Source organism: Convolutriloba macropyga, chromosome 5 (genome assembly GCF_964194025.1).
Source record: "Convolutriloba macropyga chromosome 5, txConMacr16.3, whole genome shotgun sequence".
In the NCBI taxonomy this organism is placed as follows: domain Eukaryota; kingdom Metazoa; phylum Xenacoelomorpha; order Acoela; family Convolutidae; genus Convolutriloba; species Convolutriloba macropyga.
In genome coordinates, this window is record NC_134472.1 from 43,267,756 (window position 1) to 43,293,531 (window position 25,776).

Sequence of the window (25,776 nt, forward strand, 5' to 3'; positions counted from 1 at the left end):
TTGCCGAACGTTCAATTATTTGGACTCTATGGGTCAGACTCTACAAAACGACAATTGCTTATTAAATCTCAACTGAGTGCCGCAATTTTACTTCATTTTACGCACATTGTAACTGACGTCACGTTGACCAAATGTTGACCAAGGAGCTTGAAGGTGCTAACGAGAATCTTTAAGAAGGTTCTCCTAAAATCTTCGAGAAGTAAAGTAAAAACTCACTGGAAGCCAGAAAAACACTGACACCAGCTAAACAGATTAGCTGCAAGCCATATTTAGGAGAAAAAGAAGAGGTGGAGATTCTATTCTAGTTGAGTAACAAAATAAAGTTAACAGATTATGAAAATAAGGAAACTTTCAATTCTGATCAATAGAATTTCCCATAACTTTTATCAGTTTAATCAAACAAGTGGACAAGCTTTGATTTTGTCTCCTTCTGAAGGAAATGCGCAGAGGTATTCGAGACGAAGTTAAAGTTTCTGTTCACTGTGACTGTTGTTACTCTTGGTGTTGTGTTTGTGGTGTGGTTGGAAGAGATGAATGTGTCTGCTGGTCACCTGGGTGCGCGAGCTACTCTCTCGAAGGATAATGGACGCATTCTCATCTGCGCTCAACACTTCTCTCACTGCCGACTGATTAACACAATGTAACTTTAGCAAACACTCACAGCAGCACTCTTGTAGATATCTAAGCTGATCTGAAACATCAGTTTTGATCGGAATGAGAGCAGTTAAAATCTCTCAAGGCACGAACCCTTGCCAACAGCCGACCGACATGTTACGAAGTAAATGAACGAATTTTTGTCCAAATCAGATTCGAGTATATATTCCGACTTCGATCCACAGTAATCTAACTACATGTAGTATTGTATTAAAAAACATACATATTCAACTAGTCAAAAATGATAAGACTAAAACTGATGACAAGTTGCTGCAACAAATTCGGAGAACTAACTCAAATCATACACACTCAACATCTAGTTGACAGGAGATCATAAGGCCAAAAACAATGACAAATTACTCGAGTTATATCACAGAAATAACTCTGATTTCATGCCAAAGAAATCTAACTAGATGTAAATTTGTATTAAAAATCATACAGATTCAACAACTATTCGCCAAAAATGATCAGGTCAAAACTGTTAACAAGTTGCTACAGTTAATTCAGAGAACTAACTCTGATGTCAAGTCAAATTAATCTAACTAGATGTAATTTTGTATGACAAATCATACACACTCAACATCTAGTCGCAACAAAGATCATAAGTCCAAAATCAATGACAAATTAATAGAGTTATATCACAGAAACAACTCTGATATGCCAAAGAAATCTAAGTAGATGTAATTTTGTAATAAAAATCATACAAATTCAACAACTATCATTAAAAAATAATAAGGTCAAAACTGTTGACAAGTTGCTACAGTTAATTCAGAGAAATAACTCTGATTTCAAGTCAAATTAATCTAACTAGATGTAATTTTGTATGACAAATCATACACACTCAACATCTAGTCGCAACAGAGATCATAAGTCCAAAATCAATGACAAATTAATAGAGTTATATCACAGAAATAACTCTGATATGCCAAAGAAATCTAACTAGATGTAATTTTGTATTAAAAAAATCATACAAATTCAACAACTATCATTAAAAAATTAATAAGGTCAAAACTGTTGACAAGTTGCTACAGTTAATTCACCGAACTAATTCTGATTTCAAGCCAAATTAATCCAACTAGATGTAATTTTGTATGACAAATCATACACACTCAACATCTAGTTGACATGAGATGATAAGGCCAAAAACAATGACAAGTTACTAGGGTTATATCAAAGAATTAACTCTGATTTCATGCCAAGGAAATCTAACTAGATGTAATTTTGTTTTAAAATCATACAAAGTCAACAACTATTCGTCAAAAATGATAAGGTCAAAACTGTTGACAAGTTGCTACCGTTAATTCAAACGAAAAACTTTGAATTCAAACCAATGTAACCTAACTAGATGTAATTTTGCATGATGAATCAAATTCAAAAACTAGTCCAAAAATGATAAGGACAAAACTGTTGACAAGTTGCTACGGTTAATTCAGAGAACTAACATTAATTTCAAGCCAAATAATCTAACCAGATGTAATTTTGAATGACAAATCATACACACTGAACATCTAGTCGCCAAGCGATCATGACAATTTGCTAGAGTTAAAGCACAAACTTCGATTTCAAACCGATATAACCTGACATGATGTAATTTTGCATGACAACTAAATTCAAAAACTACTCTAGAAAAAGATCAGGTCAAAATTGTTGACAAGTTACTACAGTTAATTCAGAGAACTAACTCTGATTTCAAGCCAAATTAATCTAACAAGATGTAATTTTGTATGACAAATCATACACACTCAACATCTAGTTGACAGGAGATGATAAGGCCGAAAACAATGACAAGTTACTAGGGTTATATCAAAGAATTAACTCTGATTTCATGCCAAGGAAATCTAACTAGATGTAATTTTGTTTTAAAATCATACAAATTTAACAACTATTCGTCAAAAATGATAAGGTCAAAACTGTTGACAAGTTGCTACCGTTAATTCATACGACAAACTTTGATGTCAAACCTATGTAACCTAACTAGATGTAATTTTGCATGATGAATCAAAAATTCAAACTAGTCCAAAAATGATACGGTCAAAACTGTTGACAAGTTGCTACAGTTCATTCAGAGAACTAACACTGATTTCAAGCCAATATAATTTAACTAGATGTAATTTTGTATGACAAATCATACACACTCAGCATCTAGTTGACATGAGAAGATAAGGCCAAAAACAATGACAAGTTACTAGGGTTATATCAAAGATTTAACTCTGATTTCATGCCAAGGAAATCTAACTAGATGTAATTTTGTTTTAAAATCATACAAATTCAACAACTATTCGTCAAAAATGATAAGGTCAAAACTGTTGACAAGTTGCTACCGTTAATTCAAACTTTGATTTCAAACCAATGTAACCTAACTAGATATAATTTTGCATGCCAACTAAATTGAAAAACTACTCGAAAAAAGATAAGGTCAAAATTGTGACAAGTTGCTACAGTTAATTCAGAGAAATAACTCTGATTTCAAGCCAAATTAATTAAACTAGATGTAATTTTATATGACAAATCATACACCCTTAACATCTAGTCGCCAAGAGCTCCTGACAAGTTGCTAGAGTTATTTCAAAGCAAAAACGTTTGTTTCAAACCCATGTAACCTAACTAGATGGAATTTTGCATGAAAAATTATAAATTCAAAAACTAGTCCAAAAATGATGCGGTCAAAACTTGACAAATTGCTACAGTTAATTCAGAGAACTGACTCAGATTTCCAGTCAAATTAATCTAACTAGATGTAATTTTTTATGACAAATCATACAAACTCAACATCTAGTCGCCAGATCATAAAGCCAAAAACAATGACAAGTTACTAGAGTTATATCAAAGAAATAACTCTGCTTTTATGCCAAAGAAATCTAACTAGATGTAATTTTGTATTAAAAATCATACAAATTCAACTATTCGTCAAAAATAATAATGTCAACACTGTTGACACATTGTTACAGTTAATTCAAAGCACAAACTTTGATCTCAAACCGATGAAACCTAACTAGAAGTAATATTGCCTGACAAATCAAAATCAAAAACTAGTCCAAAAATGATAAGGTCAAAAACGTTGAAAAGTTGCTACAGTTAATTCAGAGAAAAAACTCTGATTTCAAGCCAAATTAATTAAACTAGATGTAATTTTATATGACAAATCATACACCCTAAACGTCTAGTCGCCAAGAGATCATGACAATTTGCTCGAGTTAACTCAAAGCGCAAATTTTGATTTCAAACCGATGTAATCTAACTAGATGTAATTTTGCATAGCAAATCATAAAATCAAAAACTAACCAAAAAATGGTAAGGTCAAAATTGTTGACAAGTTGCTACAGTTAATTCAGAGAACTAACTGTGATTTCAAGTCAAATAAATCTAACTAGATTTATTTTCGTATAACAAATCATACACACTCAACATCTAGTTGACAGGAGATCAAAAGGCCAAAAACAATGACAAGTTACTAGAGTTATATCAAAGAATTAACTCTGATTTCATGCCAAAGATATCTAAATAGATGTAATTTTGTATTAAAAATTATACAAATTCAACTATTCATCAAAAATAAAAATGTCAACACTGTTGACACAATGCTACAGTTAATTCAAAGCACAAACTTTGATCTCAAACCGATAAAACCTAACTAGAAGTAATATTGCCTGACAAATCAAAAACTAGTCTAAAAATGATAAGGTCAAAAACGTGGAAATGTTGCTACAGTTAATTCAGAGAAATAACTCTGATTTCCAGCCAAATTAATTGAACTAGATGTAATTTTATATGACAAATCATACACCCTAAACGTCTAGTCGCCAAGAGATCATGACAATTTGCTCGAGTTAACTCAAAGCGCGAATTTTGATTTCAAACCGATGTAATCTAACTAGATGCAATTTTGCATAGCAAATCATAAAATCAAAAACTACCCAAAAAATGGTAAGGTCAAAATTGTTGACAAGTTGCTACAGTTAATTCAGAGAACTAACTGTGATTTCAAGTCAAATAAATCTAACTAGATGTAATTTTGTATGACAAATCATACACACTCAACATCTAGTCGCAACAGAGATCATAAGTCCAAAATCAATGACAAATTAATAGAGTTATATCACAGAAATAACTCTGATATGCCAAAGAAATCTAACTAGATGTAATTTTGCATTAAAAAAATCATACAAATTCAACAACTATCATTAAAAAAATAATAAGGTCAAAACTGTTGACAAGTTGCTACAGTTAATTCACCGAACTAATTCTGATTTCAAGCCAAATTAATCCAACTAGATGTAATTTTGTATGACAAATCATACACACTCAACATCTAGTTGACATGAGATGATAAGGCCAAAAACAATGACAAGTTACTAGGGTTATATCAAAGAATTAACTCTGATTTCATGCCAAGGAAATCTAACTAGATGTAATTTTGTTTTAAAATCATACAAAGTCAACAACTATTCGTCAAAAATGATAAGGTCAAAACTGTTGACAAGTTGCTACCGTTAATTCAAACGAAAAACTTTGAATTCAAACCAATGTAACCTAACTAGATGTAATTTTGCATGATGAATCAAATTCAAAAACTAGTCCAAAAATGATAAGGACAAAACTGTTGACAAGTTGCTACGGTTAATTCAGAGAACTAACATTGATTTCAAGCCAAATAATCTAACCAGATGTAATTTTGAATGACAAATCATACACACTGAACATCTAGTCGCCAAGCGATCATGACAATTTGCTAGAGTTAAAGCACAAACTTCGATTTCAAACCGATATAACCTGACATGATGTAATTTTGCACGACAACTAAATTCAAAAACTACTCTAGAAAAAGATCAGGTCAAAATTGTTGACCAGTTACTACAGTTAATTCAGAGAGCTAACTCTGATTTCAAGCCAAATTAATCTAACAAGATGTAATTTTGTATGACAAATCATACACACTCAACATCTAGTTGACAGGAGATGATAAGGCCGAAAACAATGACAAGTTACTAGGGTTATATCAAAGAATTAACTCTGATTTCATGCCAAGGAAATCTAACTAGATGTAATTTTGTTTTAAAATCATACAAATTTAACAACTATTCGTCAAAAATGATAAGGTCAAAACTGTTGACAAGTTGCTACCGTTAATTCATACGACAAACTTTGATGTCAAACCTATGTAACCTAACTAGATGTAATTTTGCATGATGAATCAAAAATTCAAACTAGTCCAAAAATGATACGGTCAAAACTGTTGACAAGTTGCTACAGTTCATTCAGAGAACTAACACTGATTTCAAGCCAATATAATTTAACTAGATGTAATTTTGTATGACAAATCATACACACTCAGCATCTAGTTGACATGAGATGATAAGGCCAAAAACAATGACAAGTTACTAGGGTTATATCAAAGATTTAACTCTGATTTCATGCCAAGGAAATCTAACTAGATGTAATTTTGTTTTAAAATCATACAAATTCAACAACTATTCGTCAAAAATGATAAGGTCAAAACTGTTGACAAGTTGCTACCGTTAATTCAAACTTTGATTTCAAACCAATGTAACCTAACTAGATATAATTTTGCATGCCAACTAAATTGAAAAACTACTCGAAAAAAGATAAGGTCAAAATTGTGACAAGTTGCTACAGTTAATTCAGAGAAATAACTCTGATTTCAAGCCAAATTAATTAAACTAGATGTAATTTTATATGACAAATCATACACCCTTAACATCTAGTCGCCAAGAGCTCCTGACAAGTTGCTAGAGTTATTTCAAAGCAAAAACGTTGATTTCAAACCCATGTAACCTAACTAGATGGAATTTTGCATGAAAAATTATAAATTCAAAAACTAGTCCAAAAATGATGCGGTCAAAACTTGACAAATTGCTACAGTTAATTCAGAGAACTGACTCAGATTTCCAGTCAAATTAATCTAACTAGATGTAATTTTTTATGACAAATCATACAAACTCAACATCTAGTCGCCAGATCATAAAGCCAAAAACAATGACAAGTTACTAGAGTTATATCAAAGAAATAACTCTGCTTTTATGCCAAAGAAATCTAACTAGATGTAATTTTGTATTAAAAATCATACAAATTCAACTATTCGTCAAAAATAATAATGTCAACACTGTTGACACATTGTTACAGTTAATTCAAAGCACAAACTTTGATCTCAAACCGATGAAACCTAACTAGAAGTAATATTGCCTGACAAATCAAAATCAAAAACTAGTCCAAAAATGATAAGGTCAAAAACGTTGAAAAGTTGCTACAGTTAATTCAGAGAAAAAACTCTGATTTCAAGCCAAATTAATTAAACTACATGTAATTTTATATGACAAATCATACACCCTAAACGTCTAGTCGCCAAGAGATCATGACAATTTGCTCGAGTTAACTCAAAGCGCAAATTTTGATTTCAAACCGATGTAATCTAACTAGATGTAATTTTGCATAGCAAATCATAAAATCAAAAACTAACCAAAAAATGGTAAGGTCAAAATTGTTGACAAGTTGCTACAGTTAATTCAGAGAACTAACTGTGATTTCAAGTCAAATAAATCTAACTAGATTTATTTTCGTATAACAAATCATACACACTCAACATCTAGTTGACAGGAGATCAAAAGGCCAAAAACAATGACAAGTTACTAGAGTTATATCAAAGAATTAACTCTGATTTCATGCCAAAGATATCTAAATAGATGTAATTTTGTATTAAAAATTATACAAATTCAACTATTCATCAAAAAATAAAAATGTCAACACTGTTGACACAATGCTACAGTTAATTTAAAGCACAAACTTTGATCTCAAACCGATGAAACCTAACTAGAAGTAATATTGCCTGACAAATCAAAATCAAAAACTAGTCTAAAAATGATAAGGTCAAAAACGTTGAAATGTTGCTACAGTTAATTCAGAGAAATAACTCTGATTTCAAGCCAAATTAATTAAACTAGATGTAATTTTATATGACAAATCATACACCCTAAACGTCTAGTCGCCAAGAGATCATGACAATTTGCTCGAGTTAACTCAAAGCGCAAATTTTGATTTCAAACCGATGTAATTTAACTAGATGCAATTTTGCATAGCAAATCATAAAATCAAAAACTACCCAAAAAATGGTAAGGTCAAAATTGTTGACAAGTTGCTACAGTTAATTCAGAGAACTAACTGTGATTTCAAGTCAAATAAATCTAACTAGATGTAATTTCGTATGACAAATCAAACACACTCAACATCTAGTTGACAGGAGATCATAAGGCCAAAAGAAATGACAAGTTACTGGAGTTATATCAAAGAATTAACTCTGATTTCATGCAAAAGATATCTAAATAGATGTAATTTTGTATTAAAAATCATACAAATTCAACTATTCATCAAAAATAATAATGTCAACACTGTTGACACATTGCTACTGTTAATTCAAAGCACAAACTTTGATCTCAAACCGATGAAACCTAACTAGAAGTAATATTGCCTGACAAATCAAAATCAAAAACTAGTCCAAAAATGATAAGGTCAAAAACGTTGAAAAGTTGCTACAGTTAATTCAGAGAAATAACTCTGATTTCAAGCCAAATTAATTAAACTAGATGTAATTTTATATGACAAATCATACCCCCTAAACGTCTAGTCGCCAAGAGATCATGACAATTTGCTCGAGTTAACTCAAAGCGCAAATTTCGATTTCAAACCGATGTAATCTAACTAGATGTAATTTTGCATAGCAAATCATAAAATCAAAAACTACCCAAAAAATGGTAAGGTCAAAATTGTTGACAAGTTGCTACAGTTAATTCAGAGAACTAACTGTGATTTCAAGACAAATAAATCTAACTAGATGTAATTTCGTATAACAAATCATACACACTCAACATCTAGTTGACAGGAGATCATAAGGCAAAAAACAATGACAAGTTACTGGAGTTATATCAAAGAATTAACTCTGATTTCATGCAAAAGATATCTAAATAGATGTAATTTTGCATTAAAAATCATACAAATTCAACTATTCATCAAAAATAATAATGTCAACACTGTTGACACATTGCTACTGTTAATTCAAAGCACAAACTTTGATCTCAAACCGATGAAACCTAACTAGAAGCAATATTGCCTGACAAATCAAAATCAAAAACTAGTCCAAAAATGATAAGGTCAAAAACGTTGAAAAGTTGCTACAGTCAATTCAGAGAAATAACTCTGATTTCAAGCCAAATTAATTAAACTAGATGTAATTTTATATGACAAATCGTACCCCCTAAACGTCTAGTCGCCAAGAGATCATGACAATTTGCTCGAGTTAACTCAAAGCGCAAATTTCGATTTCAAACCGATGTAACCTAACTAGATGTAATTTTGCATAGCAAATCATAAAATCAAAAACTACCCAAAAAATGGTAAGGTCAAAATTGTTGACAAGTTGCTACAGTTAATTCAGAGAACTAACTGTGATTTCAAGTCAAATAAATCTAACTAGATGTAATTTCGTATAACAAATCATACACACTCAACATCTAGTTGACAGGAGATCATAAGGCAAAAAACAATGACAAGTTACTAGAGTTATATCAAAGAATTAACTCTGATTTCATGCCAAAGATATCTAAATAGATGTAATTTTGCATTAAAAATCATACAGATTCAACTATTCATCAAAAATAATAATGTCAACACTGTTGACACACAGTTACAGTTAATTCAAAGCACAAACTTTGATCTCAAACCGATGAAACCCAACTAGAAATAATATTGCCTGACAAATCAAAATCAAAAACTAGTCCAAAAATGATAAGGTCAAAAACGTTGAAAAGTTGCTACAGTTAATTCAGAGAAAAAACTCTGATTCCAAGCCAAATTAATTAAACTAGATGTAATTTTATATGACAAATCATACACCCTAAACGTCTAGTCGCAAAGAGATCATGACAATTTGCTCGAGTTAACTCAAAGCGCAAATTTTGATTTCAAACCGATGTAACCTAACTAGATGTAATTTTGCATAGCAAATCATAAAATCAAAAACTACCCAAAAAATGGTAAGGTCAAAATTGTTGACAAGTTGCTACAGTTAATTCAGAGAACTAACTGTGATTTCAAGTCAAATAAATCTAACTAGATGTAATTTCGTATAACAAATCATACACACTCAACATCTAGTTGACAGGAGATCATCAGGCCAAAAACAATGACAAGTTATTAGAGTTATATCAAAGAATTAACTCTGATTTCATGCCAAAGATATCTAAATAGATGTAATTTTGCATTAAAAATCATACAAATTCAACTATTCATCAAAAATAATAATGTCAACACTGTTGACACATTGCTACAGTTAATTCAAAGCACAAACTTTGATCTCAAACCGATGAAACCTAACTAGAAGCAATATTGCCTGACAAATCAAAATCAAAAACTAGTCCAAAAATGATAAGGTCAAAAACGTTGAAAAGTTGCTACAGTCAATTCAGAGAAATAACTCTGATTTCAAGCCAAATTAATTAAACTAGATGTAATTTTATATGACAAATCGTACCCCCTAAACGTCTAGTCGCCAAGAGATCATGACAATTTGCTCGAGTTAACTCAAAGCGCAAATTTCGATTTCAAACCGATGTAACCTAACTAGATGTAATTTTGCATAGCAAATCATAAAATCAAAAACTACCCAAAAAATGGTAAGGTCAAAATTGTTGACAAGTTGCTACAGTTAATTCAGAGAACTAACTGTGATTTCAAGTCAAATAAATCTAACTAGATGTAATTTCGTATAACAAATCATACACACTCAACATCTAGTTGACAGGAGATCATAAGGCAAAAAACAATGACAAGTTACTAGAGTTATATCAAAGAATTAACTCTGATTTCATGCCAAAGATATCTAAATAGATGTAATTTTGCATTAAAAATCATACAGATTCAACTATTCATCAAAAATAATAATGTCAACACTGTTGACACACAGTTACAGTTAATTCAAAGCACAAACTTTGATCTCAAACCGATGAAACCCAACTAGAAATAATATTGCCTGACAAATCAAAATCAAAAACTAGTCCAAAAATGATAAGGTCAAAAACGTTGAAAAGTTGCTACAGTTAATTCAGAGAAAAAACTCTGATTCCAAGCCAAATTAATTAAACTAGATGTAATTTTATATGACAAATCATACACCCTAAACGTCTAGTCGCAAAGAGATCATGACAATTTGCTCGAGTTAACTCAAAGCGCAAATTTTGATTTCAAACCGATGTAACCTAACTAGATGTAATTTTGCATAGCAAATCATAAAATCAAAAACTACCCAAAAAATGGTAAGGTCAAAATTGTTGACAAGTTGCTACAGTTAATTCAGAGAACTAACTGTGATTTCAAGTCAAATAAATCTAACTAGATGTAATTTCGTATAACAAATCATACACACTCAACATCTAGTTGACAGGAGATCATCAGGCCAAAAACAATGACAAGTTATTAGAGTTATATCAAAGAATTAACTCTGATTTCATGCCAAAGATATCTAAATAGATGTAATTTTGCATTAAAAATCATACAAATTCAACTATTCATCAAAAATAATAATGTCAACACTGTTGACACATTGCTACAGTTAATTCAAAGCACAAACTTTGATCTCAAACAAATGAAACCTAACTAGAAGTAATATTGCCTGACAAATCAATATCAAAAACTAGGCAAAATGATAAGGTCAAAAACGTTGAAAAGTTGCTACAGTTAATTCAGAGAAATAACTCTGATTTCAAGCCAAATTAATTAAACTAGATGTAATTTTATATGACAAATCATACACCTTTAACGTCTAGTCGCCAAGAGATCATGACAATTTGCTCGAGTTAACTCAAAGCGCAAATTTTGACTTCAAACCGATGTAAACTAACTAGATGTAATTTTGCATGACAAATTATAAATTCAAAAACTAGTCCAAAAATGATGCGGTCAAAACTGTTGACAAATTGCTACAGTTAATTCAGAGAACTGACTCAGATTTCCAGTCAAATTAATCTAACTAGATGTAATTTTTATGACAAATCATACAAACTCAACATCTAGTCGCCAGGAGATTATAAAGCCAAAAACAATGACAAAATACTAGAGTTATATCAAAGAATTAACTCTGCTTTTATGCCAAAGAAATCTAACTAGATGTAATTTTGTATTAAAAATCATACAAATTCAACTATTCGTCAAAAATAATAATGTCAACACTGTTGACACATTGCTACAGTTAATTCAAAGCACAAACTTTGATCTCAAACCTAACTAGAAGTAATATTGCCTAACAAATCAAAATCAAAAACTAGTCCAAAAATGATAAGGTCAAAAACGTTGAAAAGTTGCTACAGTTAATTCAGAGAAATAACTCTGATTTCAAGCCAAATTATTTAAACTAGATGTAATTTTATATGACAAATCATACACCCTAAACGTCTAGTCGCCAAGAGATCATGACAATTTGCTCGAGTTAACTCAAAGCGCAAATTTTGACTTCAAACCGATGTAACCTAACTAGATGTAATTTTGCATGACAAATTATAAATTCAAAAACTAGTCCAAAAATGATGCGGTCAAAACTGTTGACAAATTGCTACAGTTAATTCAGAGAACTGACTCAGATTTCCAGTTAAATTAATCTAACTAGATGTAATTTTTTATGACAAATCATACAAACTCAACATCTAGTCGCCAGGAGATTATAAAGCCGAAAACAATGACAAGTTACTGGAGTTATATCAAAGAATTAACTCTGCTTTTATGCCAAAGAAATCTAACTAGATGTAATTTTGTATTAAAAATCATACAAATTCAACTATTCGTCAAAAATATTAATGTCAACACTGTTGACACATTGCTACAGTTAATTCAAAGCACAAACTTTGATCTCAAACCTAACTAAAAGTAATATTGCCTAACAAATCAAAATCAAAAACTAGTCCAAAAATGATAAGGTCAAAAACGTCGAAAAGTTGCTACAGTTAATACAGAGAAATAACTCTGATTTCAAGCCAAATTAATTAAACTAGATGTAATTTTAAATGACAAATCATACACCCTAAACGTCTAGTCGCCAAGAGATCATGACAATTTGCTCGAGTTAACTCAAAGCGCAAATTTTGATTTCAAACCGATGTAACCTAACTAGATGTAATTTTGCATAGCAAATCATAAAATCAAAAACTACCCAAAAAATGGTGAGGTCAAAATTGTTGAAAGTTGCTACAGTTAATTCAGAGAACTAACTGTGATTTCAAGTCAAATAAATCTAACTAGATGTAATTTCGTATAACAAATCATACACACTCGACATCTAGTTGACAGGAGATCATAAGGCCAAAAACAATGACAAGTTACTAGAGTTATATCAAAGAACTAACTCTGATTTCATGCCAAAGATATCTAAATAGATGTAATTTTGTATTAAAAATCATACAATATCAACTATTCATCAAAAATAATGTCAACACTGTTGACACATTGCTACAGTTAATTCAAAGCACAAACTTTGATCTCAAACCGATGAAACCTAACTAAAAGTAATATTGCCTGACAAATCAAAATCAAAAACTAGCCCAAAAATGATAAGGTCAAAAACGTTGAAAAGTTGCTACAGTTAATTCAGAGAAACAACTCTGATTTCAAGCCAAATTAATTAAACTAGATGTAATTTTATATGACAAATCATACACCCTAAAAGTCTAGTCGTCAAGAGATCATGACAATTTGCTCGAGTTAACTCAAAGCGCAAATTTTGATTTCAAACCGATGTAACCTAACTAGATGTAATTTTGCATAGCAAATCATAAAATCAAAAACTACCCGAAAAATGGTAAGGTCAAAACTGTTGACAAGCTGCTACAGTTAATTCAGAGAACTAAATGTGACTTCATGTCAAATAAATCTAACTAGATGTAATTTTGTATGACAAATCATACACACTCAACATCTAGTCGCAACAAAGATCATAAGTCCAAAATCAATGACAAATTAATAGAGTTACATCACAAAAATAACTCTGATATGCCAAAGAAATCTAACTAGATGTAATTTTGAATGCCAAATCATTCACACTGAACATCTAGTCGCCAAGCGATCATGACAATTTGCTAGAGTTAAGTCAAAGCACAAACTTCGATTTCAAACCGATGTTACCTGACTTGATGTAATTTTGCATGACAACTAAATTCAAAAACTACTCTAAAAATGATAAGGTCAAAAACGTTGAGAAGTTGCTACAGTTAAGTTAATTCAGAAATAACTCTGATTTCCAGCCAAATTAACTAAACTAGATGTAATTTTGTATGACAAATCATACACCCTCAACGTCTAGTCGCCAAGAGATCATGCATGACAAGTTGCTCGAGTTAACTCAAAGCACAAATTTCGATTTCAAACCGATGTAACCTAACTAGATGCAATTTTGCATAGCAAACAAAAAATTCAAAAACTACTCCAAAAATAGTAAGGTCAAAACTGTTGACAAGTTGCTACAGTTAATTCAGAGAACTAACTCTGATTTCAAGACAAATTAATCTAATTAGATGTAAGTTTGTATGACAAATCATACACACTCAACATCTAGCCGCCAGGAGATTATGCAAATCATAAGTTATCTTTGATAGAGATAACGTTGAGAAGTAATATTGCCTGACAAATCAAAATCAAAAACTAGTCGAAAAATGGTAAGGTCAAAAACGTTGAAAAGTTGCTACAGTTAATTCAGAGAAAAAACTCTGATTTCAAGCCAAATTAATTAAACTAGATGTAATTTTATATGACAAATCATACACCCTAAACGTCTAGTCGCCAAGAGATCATGACAATTTGCTCAAGTTAACTCAAAGCGCAAATTTTGATTTCAAACCGATGTAACCTAACTAGATGTAATTTTGCATGACAAATTATAAATTCAAAAACTAGTCCAAAAATGATGCGGTCAAAACTGTTGACAAATTGCTACAGTTAATTCAGAGAACTGACTCAGATTTCCAGTCAAATTAATCTAACTAGATGTAATTTTTTATGACAAATCATACAAACTCAACATCTAGTCGCCAGGAGATAAGGCCAAAAACAATGATATGTTACTAGAGTTATATCAAAGAATTAACTCTGATTTCATATCAACGATACCTAACTAGATGTAATTTTGTATTAAAAATCATACAAAATAACAACCATTCGACAAAACTAATAGGGTCAAAACTGTTGACACGTTGCTACAGTTAATTCACAGAACTAACTCTGATTTCAAGCCAAATTAATCTAATCTAATTTTGTATGAAAAATCATACACACTCAAAGTCTAGTCGCCAGGAGAAAAACAATGACAAGTTAGTAGAGTTTTATCAAAGAATTAACTCTGATTTCATATCAAAGAAAACTAACTAGGTGTATTTTGTATTAAAAATCATACAAAATCAACATCCATTCGTCAAAAATAATAAGGTCAAAACTGTTGACAAGTTGCTACAATTAATTCAGAGAAATAACTCTGATTTCACGCCAAATTAATCTAACTAGATGTAATTTTGTATGACAGTCATAAACACTCAACATCTAGTCGCCAGCAGATTATAAGGTCACAAAATGACAAGTTAATAGAGTTATATCAAAGAATTAACTCTGATTTCACATCAAAGAAAACTAATTAGATTTAATTTTGTATTAAAAATCATACAAAATCAACAACCATTCGACAAAAATAATAGGGTCAAAACTGTTGACAAGTTGCTACAGTTAATTCAGAGAAACAACTCTGATTTCAAGCCAAATTAAACTAGATGTAATTTTGTATGACAAATCATACACGCTCAACGTATAGTCGCCAAGAGATCATGACAAGTTAATCGAGTTAACTCAAAGCACAAATTTTTAAAAGAATTAACTCAAAGCACAAATTTTGATTTCAAACCGATGTAACCTAACTCGATGTAATTTTGCATAGCGAATCATAAATTCAAAAACTACTCCAAAAATAGTAAGGTCAAAACTGTTGAAAAGTTGCTACAGTTAATTCAGAGAACTAACTCTGATTTCAAGTCAAATTAATCTAACTAGATGTAGTTTTGTATGACAAATCATACACACTCAACATCTAGTCGCCAGGAGATTATAAGGTCAAAAACAATGACAAGTTGCTAGAGTTATATCAAAGAATTAACTTTGATTTCATGCCAAAGCAATCTAACTAGAAGTAATTTTGCATTAAAAATCATACAAATTCAGCAAAAATTTACAAAAATCCAGGTCAAAACTGTTGACACGTTGCTACAGTTAATTCAGAGAACTAACTCTGATTTCAAGCCAAATTAATCTAATCTAATTTTGTATGAAAAATCATACACACTCAAAGTCTAGTCGCCAGGAGAAAAACAATGACAAGTTAGTAGAGTTTTATCAAAGAATTAACTCTGATTTCATATAAAGAAAACTAACTAGGTGTATTTTGTATTAAAAATCATACAAAATCAACATCCATTCGTCAAAAATAATAAGGTCAAAACTGTTGACAAGTTGCTACAATTAATTCAGAGAAATAACTCTGATTTCACGCCAAATTAATCTAACTAGATGTAATTTTGTATGACAATCATAAACACTCAACATCTAGTGTGCTATACCAATGGTTTCCCGATATTGAACTGGGTTGGTATATTTAAATGTAAATGATATTGCACGTATATTATTGAATGTTGTTGAAAAATATTGAAAGTTTAGGTCGTGGATGCAAGTGGATCCGAGTTTCAGCTTGCAGTATCTCAGTGACAATGATTTAAGTAAGTATTTTGTTAATTCTCTATTCAATCTGATATATAACTTTACAATAGCGGTACAATAGTGGTTAATGATTATTCAAATACATAAAGGTGAGGCTTGCTTCTAAACAAACAGAAAGTTCTAATTAAATAACATGTCTGATACTGTTTTGAATGTTCGAATTTTTAGATAACGTCACGTCACACTCCCCTCCTTTCAATTACTTCCGGAGTCCAAAAAAATTGTGAAGTCCATCATTCTTTGACGTTAGAAGGGAAGTTCGCAGACATCTCTGTTGTAGAAAATATTTGGATATATAAGAGATACAGGTTGAAGTTTTGCCACAATATGATCGTTCCAGTCCAATATTACATGTCATATAAAAGTAAAAATGGATACTGTCATCGTATTCTGGGTCCCAGTTGAAGAATCGGGTTCAAGACGACATACATTTAATATTTACAACTTCACTGCACAAATTATACAGTTGCTTCTGCTTGATTGGTGAGATTTTGTGAAGAAGCATGAACATCAGTTGTATGTTGGGGCGAATGAATTGAATGTGACGATTGAGATCGACTGGGCGTTGCTTTTCCCATAATTCTAAGCGCTTCTTTAAATGATATCAGTTGGTTGCCCATTTGATGGTAAATTTGGAACTGATTTTCGAGATCTTTGCTCAATTTAATCTTTTGCTCTACCTCATCAGGTTTAGTCCAATCGAGTGTTATGATATAACAAGGCTTCATATCTGGATTTGCTGATTTGAAAGATGGCAGAATATCACGAATGATTTTAAACTTATGGTAGGCCCACATGAATAACAGATGAAGCAATAAATTTCCAATAAAAACAATTACGGTTAATGAGAGAGACATTTGAATAGGAACGTATTCTTTCAGGCTAGCTTTAAATTATGGTTTAAGACTGCTCATCTCCATTGTAATAGGCATAGCGATCTTTACGAGGTCTTCACTGGATTCCACTTTCGGGCTGTGGATGAGTTTTGCTCTAACTTTTTTCATCAAGTCAACTCCTGCTACTGTCCTAGATTCAAAGTAGGGAAGATTTTCCAAGCTGGGTACGATTCCCATTAGATGTTCTAGCGGATCTGGCAATTTGACGTCTACAAATTTAGGTGTGATTCTGTCGCAAACTTCCAAATCACGACGCAATTTAATGTTGTCACCAACTTTCACCTGGTAACCACATTCAACAGTCAGAATACAGATTTTGCATCCGTCTTTCGTTGAGCCACGGTTACCGATGCTCTTCTCCAGGCTGTAAGTCCTAATGTTGAATCCATCTGTTGCTGACGTTAGCAACCATATTCCAAATCCCAAGTTATCAGCTCGAACATTCGTCGGAAGATAAAACACTTCCGTGTCGCATGTTTCTGCTGTCTTGAGAATCGATCCCAAAAACAACGTTGCAGGGCATGAAGGCTGATTTGACTGAGATGGAAATTGCTCGTGACAAATTCTGTACTTCGATGATCCTATACAACTATCGAATTGTTGTTGAGACAATGTAACAGTTTCATCTTGATCCTCAGACACGGCAAGGTAAGGGTTCTCAATCACCCATCTGATTGCCATACGGGGTTGGCATAGGTCACCCATCTGATTGGCATAGGTACCACTCTTGCTCTATATGTAGAGAATGCAGTTGTTCGTGATGCTAACGGAATCGTAAGGGTCAAAATCAACCCTTTTTCGACTGTCACTACATCACGTAGTAATTTTGCTTCGTAATACGAAAGCAGATCCGTATTGTACGGAATAGCTAACGATAATCTGCTGCCAGACAAAGTCAAGTCTTCTCCAACAGATTTTAGGATAGCTTGTAAAGATTCTTTTGGAACAATAGAAATTGGCAACAATTTTTGCATCAAGATCGGAATCGCGTTTAAGATGTTAATTCGGTAAGTGTAGACTGATGCCCTGTAGCTTTTGACATCTGAATATAGTAGAGACAGTAGGGAAGACATTGTATCAAAGTCAAAATTCAACTGTTGGTTGGAAAAAAGCATCTGGTTGCAGTCACGGAGAATGTTAAAGTTTGTTTCGATAACATTAAATTGTTCTTGGATTACTTGCCAATTTTTGTTTTGTGTTTCAGTCATTTGCGATTGGGCTTCTTCGATTTCCTTAAGCTTGTTGCTTACCATGAAAAATTTTTCATCGGTATTCGTTCGCAGTTGACTAACGTAAGTTGTCAGAACTGAAGTTAGTGTACCAAGATGTTCAATGTTGGCTGCATTAGTTTGAGACTGGTCTTGGCAAGTTCCAAATATGCCCGTAAGTCCGCATTCTGCAGATCCTCCTGCAATGAGTCCTGATCCAAATAGGCCAATTCCTGCTGCTGCTAAAGCTCCAATGTGTGCACCTCTCTTTCCTCGAGAAAGATCCTCCTCCTTCGTTACTTTACGTTATGATTTTGTTCCAAGAAATGTAGCCGTTTCGTTTCGTAACTGCTCGATTTCGACTTTCGATTGATTCACTTCATTTTGAATTTTTTGGAACATCCAATCAACGTTAAAATATGAATCATTTGTATGAAATGGCGATGAGAAATCGAGAGGGCAATGGACTGATGGTAATTTCCAAATTTCATTCAGTTGAGCAAGCATATCTTTGATTTCAGTTTTCAGAGTGAAATTGTATGATGGGAATGGCACTAAGAATTGGACTGGGATGAATTTTTCGGCAAATACGATTTTAGATTCCTCCGTGAATAAGATTCCTTTTTTCAAAACGTCGTCATAATCAATGTCATAGTCTGTCGAGCAATAGGTTTTTGTTAGGAATAAAAGGGTTAGGGAGATGGCAAGCCTCATCTAAACATAAGTTAGGTTTTATGTGTGTTATTAACCAGTTTTGTTGTGTTTTAGATTTAAAGTTTTTCATTCCTCTTTTGAGTTGAGTGAAATCAGGTAAAACAAGATATAAAAATCTGTTCCTTGGTAAGTGACTGTAATCTTTCTCAGTTCTCTGAAATGAAATTTGTTACTGTTGTAACTTTGTTTGCCCTTGATTTTGCGTTCGCTTCGTCCTGTGACGAAGTAGCTTTTCGGGGCTATATTTTACACTGCTGCAAGAATGGGAGTTATGTGGTGGCGGGCGGCAGCAAAGTTTGGAGCAAGGTTCCCTCTGTGTGCCCTCAAGAGTTTGGAGGGGTGGATTTTGCAAAAGTCCTTCTGGTCGTGGTTGGCTGTGTGTACTGCTGCCAGAGCAGCTGGTTCACTATACTCTACCTCTTATACAAGTTTCGTCGAGCAATTGACAATCTTGCAAACTTAGTACTTTAGAAAAGACTTCTGGACTGAACTTTGCAGACGACTAAACTAGACTTTGTTTTAGCTTGTTTGTGTTAGAATTTAGCCGTAGGCCTTTTGTTTTAGATAAACTTTGACTAATTTGACTCTTTTTTTTCTTAATGAACACTTTTTAACACTCACAATTGGTGAGCGCTCACAAATTCAAAAGGTCAAATTTTTCAGATATAAATCATGAAGTTACCATGCACGGTAAGATCAAGTTGTACCTTAAAAATGGAAGGAACTTTGGGCCTCGGGAGAAGGTTCTTAAGTATGATAGCAAGGAGAAATTTGACAAACTTTTTGAATCATTTACGTTATCAGATGATGGCAAACTGCTATTACAAAATAAGCATGTTCCTACTTATGACGAGGTTGCCCTTGTCTTAGCAGACATTCACTTTGGTGGTGACACCAAAAAACATATTTATCATGAGGGACGACTACGGGGGGGCTTTGATAGAAGCAAATTTCGCCCTCCCAGACTTTACTGGTGGCTTGTCAAGAGTAGTTAGAGAGTAAGTGTAAAATTAATCAAATCATCATGATCACATCATAAAATTGTGTTTCACACTCCAGTCTTATAATTTTTAATAGGTTCCTTCGCTCTTGTCCTCAATGCTATGTTCAGCAACCGGGAGGACCTATCAAGGCGGCCAGTGTGACTACCTCGAGAAAACTGCAGTTATGCTCGGAGCTAGGCTTACATTGGGAGAAAGACCCTTGTGAGGGATTTGTTGGAACACTTTTGGGGTCCCCCAGTCTAAATGAGGAGTATGAACTGTCCGATGGCTGGGGACAATGCATTTTCTCAAGCATATTTTACTTGCTGACAGGGACTGAATCAAGTAAATTGTTAATATTAAGCAAAAGAAAAACAAAATTGTTAAAAATGGAATTTTTGTTCTTTGTTTAGAATCAAATGGGTATAATGTGCAGAGTCTAAGGTGCAATATACTTCGAAAGCAGACTGGCGCCATTATGCTGAGTGACAAATTCAGTAAACTGAGTGAAGCAGTTATTGGGTTCACGCCTAATATTTTCGAAGTAGTTAAACATACGGAGATAGTGTCACCCGTCGGTGATTACTTGGTAATTTCAGCTAAAATCTGTTCTATATGAAATAAAAATTGTTGGGAAATTTGAGCTAGACTTTTTATTAAGGGATGAAAAAGAGAACAATTAAGCATTTTATTTAGAGTGTTCCTTTAAATTTTTTTTTGTTTTTAGTTTCGGGCTGGCAATGCTCCTAAAGACCAACATTTGTGTCTATTACGACTATGGTGATGACACAAGTGTTTGGGTACGGTACCCATTTAAGGAAGACGTGTCGCATTACCGGGCTGCGTTTTTGCTGTGCTCGAAGATTCACAAAACTGAAAACTACTATCACTGCGAGCCGGTTATAGATTTTCCTACAGCAGAGTTAGTGAAACTTTTAACTGATTTTCAATTTTCATGGAAAAATTTCAAAATAAAAATTTTAGAACTCATAAACATGTTGTTAACAGTGGTTCAGCAGAAAGGCCTAATGGGACTGGGTTGTGGTTGAACCTTGCGCGAGAGTGCTCGGATCAATAGCTCCGAGCTCCTTCAATTTCTTGCTCATTCTTTATGCTTAATTTTTAGTTCTACAAGGTTGTTCAAGTGGTCATACATAAATAATCTAACTAAAATGTACAATTTAGCGGAACTAGTGATTTTAAACCTTTGGCGCTCATTGCGCTACGCCTCCTCGGACAAGTAGGTGTCTTAGAGAAGAAAAACGCGAAAGTGAGGAATCATCCGATGATGAGACATTGGCTAAAATTCAAAGAACATGCCAAAATTAATCTGTATCATTGTTTATGCCCATCAATATGGATTCACATCTCGTTCATATGAATTTATTCTTACAGCAGTGATGAAATTTTTTATAGAAGGAAGAAGAACATAGGAAAAATTAGTCAAATTTAAGAAAAAAAAACATGAAATGAGATAAAATGGGTCAAAAAACATGTGAAATTTAGGTCAAAACTGGGGATTCAGAGTGGTACCATTGGATAGGGTATGGTCCCACTAGAAAAACAAAGTGGGGTATTAGGGGTCTGGGGAGTAGTTAACACATAAAAAATTTGATTTGAAAATCGGGTTTTCCAAAAATTTGATGAGTTTAAATGGTTTTTAAGACATAACAGTTAAATACACATAGGTAGGTAGCTTGTATTAGATTACATACATGCAGTAGAACGTATAAAAGCTGGCTTAGAGAAATAACGGATCAAAAATGGTTTTTATAGAAATGAGACACATTATTTTTTGATCTAAGATTGTCAAAAAATTAAGTTATCTAGATTTTTCCGGTTAAATATATATTTAAAGTAAATAGGTTGAATGAAATTAACCAGTGGTTAGAAGTAATAAAGGATGTGAATAAATACTGATTGATAGAGTATTTTTTTTTTATTATTTAACATGAACATATAAATTTAAGTTAAAGTTGTTGAATACATTTCGGATTAGATTAAGAACTTCCGGCCATGAAAGTTGCTGTGGCTTGCAATCTAGTTGTGCAATTGCTAAGTCGGTAATGTTATAGTTTTCACAGTGGTTTTTAAGGTTCTGAAGAAAACTTTGTAATGATAAATATGATGGTTTATGGGCGTCTGTTTCTTTGGTCACAAGACTATATATAAATCTATCATTTGTAGTGTCGGAAACAGTTATGAGGGATCCTAGATCTATGCTTTGATTCTCGAGACTACTTTGGGGAATTTCCAAATTGAATTTCCGGCAAAAGGATGCCGGGTTTGACTTTGAAACTGTTTCGACTATTGAAAACTTTGAGCTTTCCAGACTTTCTCGATTAAAGAAAATTTTTAAGCTGTCGTCTACTATAGCTTTCATTCCAGACTGCTTCTTTGCTTCTGCCTTTGCTTTGTTTTCTCTTGTGCGTCGTTTTGCACCTGTTACTAAGTCAAGCAAAGGTGAAGGATGTTTTGATGAAGCTTGTGAAGTGGATGGAGAGCTCGGAGTTTGAAGTGTCTCTAACTGTTTCTGGTGAGCTTCTTCGCTCCGCTTATAATCATACTTTGTTGCTCGGGATGCACCATGTCCATACGCTGTACGTCGAAGATTTTCGCGATTTGATTTCACAATTAAGTCACGTTTTTCAGCATCTGTAAGGGATACATATGGAAGGTATGGTTGACCATGTCTGAATTCAAGTTTTGGATTCGTCCGATTTAGAGTAGATTTATCTTTCACTTCGGGATTAAACGTTACTGTACGCTTGCGTGGGGCAGATATCGGCGTTTCAGGGTTATTAGGTGTGGGTATCCTCGTAGGACGCGGTTCTCGCTGTTCCGGAGTTTCATCGACTTCAAAAATTGGTCGAATTCTATCATTGACTGAAGGAATTTGAGACTGCCTTGTCTCAAATGGTTCCGGGTAATCAGCAAAAGGTTGGTCGTTCTGAGTATGATCTGAATTGTCGTCATAGTTTTCATCATCTGTTATTGGCTCCGGTTCTTCTTGAATTGCTTGATCCTGTATATTTGGTTCATCATCTAATGTTTCTGGAATTACAGGGTCGGGGAATTCAAGAACTGGGCCAGCATCTGGTATAACTTGGTGTTCTGGTGCTGGCGGTGCTGCTGCTGGCAATGCTGCTGGAGCTGGCGGTAATACTGGCGGAGGTAATAACTCTGGAACTGGTGGAGCTGGAGATCTGGCAACTTGAAAATTGAATGAAGTGGTTATGTTATCTTCATCTTCCTGCTCCGTTTGTTCTGGGACATCACTCATAAACGTATGCTCCAACAGCTTGGGTATTTCGTCGTCGAAAAGCTCAGGTTCTTGCCTATACTTACCTAACACTGGGTCAGGAACAAACTTATCTGGATTTAAGTTATCTAGATCAACTGGAGGCTCGTGTGGTTTGTATGGCCTGAGTCTTATACGATGAATACACTGAGTAAAGTGTGTTCCGACTTTGCGAATCAAATAATTGGAATCAGTAAGGACTTTTTCTACTCTATACAATGGTAACCAGACATTTAACGACTTACTTCCAAAATCATTTTGGTTAGTCAACTTAGGGTTAAGGAGTAGACAATATGAGTGTAACTTCAACGGATTTGCTAAAGCTTTTTGATCGTAGTATTTGCGATATTGATGGTAGCTATGAATCAATTTTGATTTAGTATCATTAAACTTTTGCTGCATGGCGTCTTGTAACTCAATCACGAAATCTGACTTAGGATCAAATTTTTTCACTGCAATGTTACCAAATCTCAAATCAAGTGGTTTTATAGGTTCACGACCATGAAAAATTGCAATGGGTGAACAACCAATTGAAGAGTAGTACGAAGTATTGTGTATAAAGACTGCCAATGGAACGTATTTATGCCAATTTGACCATTGCTCATTGGTGTTGAGCTTCAGAATACGTTTTAGCGCTCCATGAGATCTTTCAACTACTCCAACACTTTGAGCGTGCTTCAAGGAAGCATGCTTAAGTTCCACCTCTAGAAGAGATGTCAATTCATGCATCAATTCAGAAACCAAACTTGATCCCAGATCAGAAACAATGGTTTTTGGAAGATAGCTGTGGTAAAAAAAAAATCGACGAAAGTTCATGAGCTAATCGCTGAGTATTAACACTTGTTAGAGGTACCGCAAAAAGGTATTTGGAAAACCGATCTATTCCGGTAAGAACGTATTTATAAAGTGGTGACTTGAATGGTCCTACTACGTCAATTTGCATCATATCCCCTGGGTAGGACTGTAAAGACGAAACTGGTTGTAAAACTGGTTTCAAAGACTTACTTGGAATGCTTTTTTGTTGAATACATGTAAGACAATTTGAGATCATTCGGATCAAAAACTCTGTGAAACCTGGGAAGTAAAATCTACTTCTGAACTCATTTATAGTTCTATTTATGCCAATATGGCCTGCTGTAGGCGAATTATGCAGCCTATATAAGGTTTCTTTCCACAAATGTTTAGGTAAACAGTATTGAAGACATTCAACTTTTCCTGCATGATCAAAAAATTGCCTGTAAATAACGTCATCTTTCAAAATAAGTCGCTTATATTGTTTTGCATATTTTGTCAATTCGAAATTCGCATAAGTTTTGTCAAGGTTTTTATCGTCTTTTATCCACTTTTTTACCTCTTGAAGTGTTTCATCTTTCTGTTGTTCTTCAGAAAGGTTCAGCGGTGTTAAACGGTCATGTAAATCATTAAGTTTGTCGCCAGGATCTGGCATCAAAACTGCGTTAATTTCTGTTGTTTTATAGTCAAAAGTCTGACAAGACCAGAAATTTCGTCAATTTCATAGTTTTGGCTAGTTTGAATTTGACTCAAAATAGCTTCTGATATTCCATTTTGTATGAGCTGATCACGTAAATTATCATCAATTTTTACAGAGCTGGTGTTGAAAAGATTTTCAAAATTTTCGATCGAACTTAAAAGTACATCAGGGGTTTTAGCAATTGTTTCAACTTCAATTTCCCTGATGGGCACATGATCTTTTAGTTTCAATTCAATTGTTTGGTCAGGATCAGTTTGCATGCGTGATAAAAAATCTGCGGCATAATTAGCTCTCCCAGGAATATGGGCAATCACTAGGTTAAATGATAGCAATCTATCGAGATAATTCCACAATGATGGAGGAATTTCTTTTGATTGAAAAAACTGAACTAGGCTTTTGTTATCCGTCAGAACAATAACAGGTTTTTCAGTGCCCCAGATGAAATGAGAGAAATGATCAAGAGCAAAATATAGACCTAGAAACTCCTTGTAATATATTGAAAATTTGAGCTGAGCTTCATTAAACAACTTTTTTCCAAAAGCAACTGGTGCATATGTTTTTCTTTCACCTTTTTTACTACCCTGTACATAGTCCTCGATCATAAGGACAAAACCAGCGCCGTGATAGCTGGCGTCACATAATAAAACATACTGCATTCCTGGCTTCGCCATTCTAAGTGTAAGTGTTGTTGCTTTAAGTAGGTCATCTTTTAAAATTTTCAAATTTT

At 33.3% G+C, this 25,776-nt stretch overlaps 1 protein-coding gene across 1 annotated transcript in view; it reads right to left on the reverse strand.

Moving 5' to 3' along the window:
• Positions 1-282: 282 nt before the first annotated feature.
• The window catches only part of LOC142339406 (uncharacterized), a 228,743-nt gene continuing 203,249 nt past the window's right edge, over positions 283-25,776 (reverse strand). Inside the window, exon 15 of the mRNA XM_075389423.1 lies at positions 283-691. Coding sequence (XP_075245538.1) covers positions 465-691 — 227 coding nt within the window. The 3' untranslated portion in view covers positions 283-464. The remainder of the gene's footprint in view (positions 692-25,776) is intronic.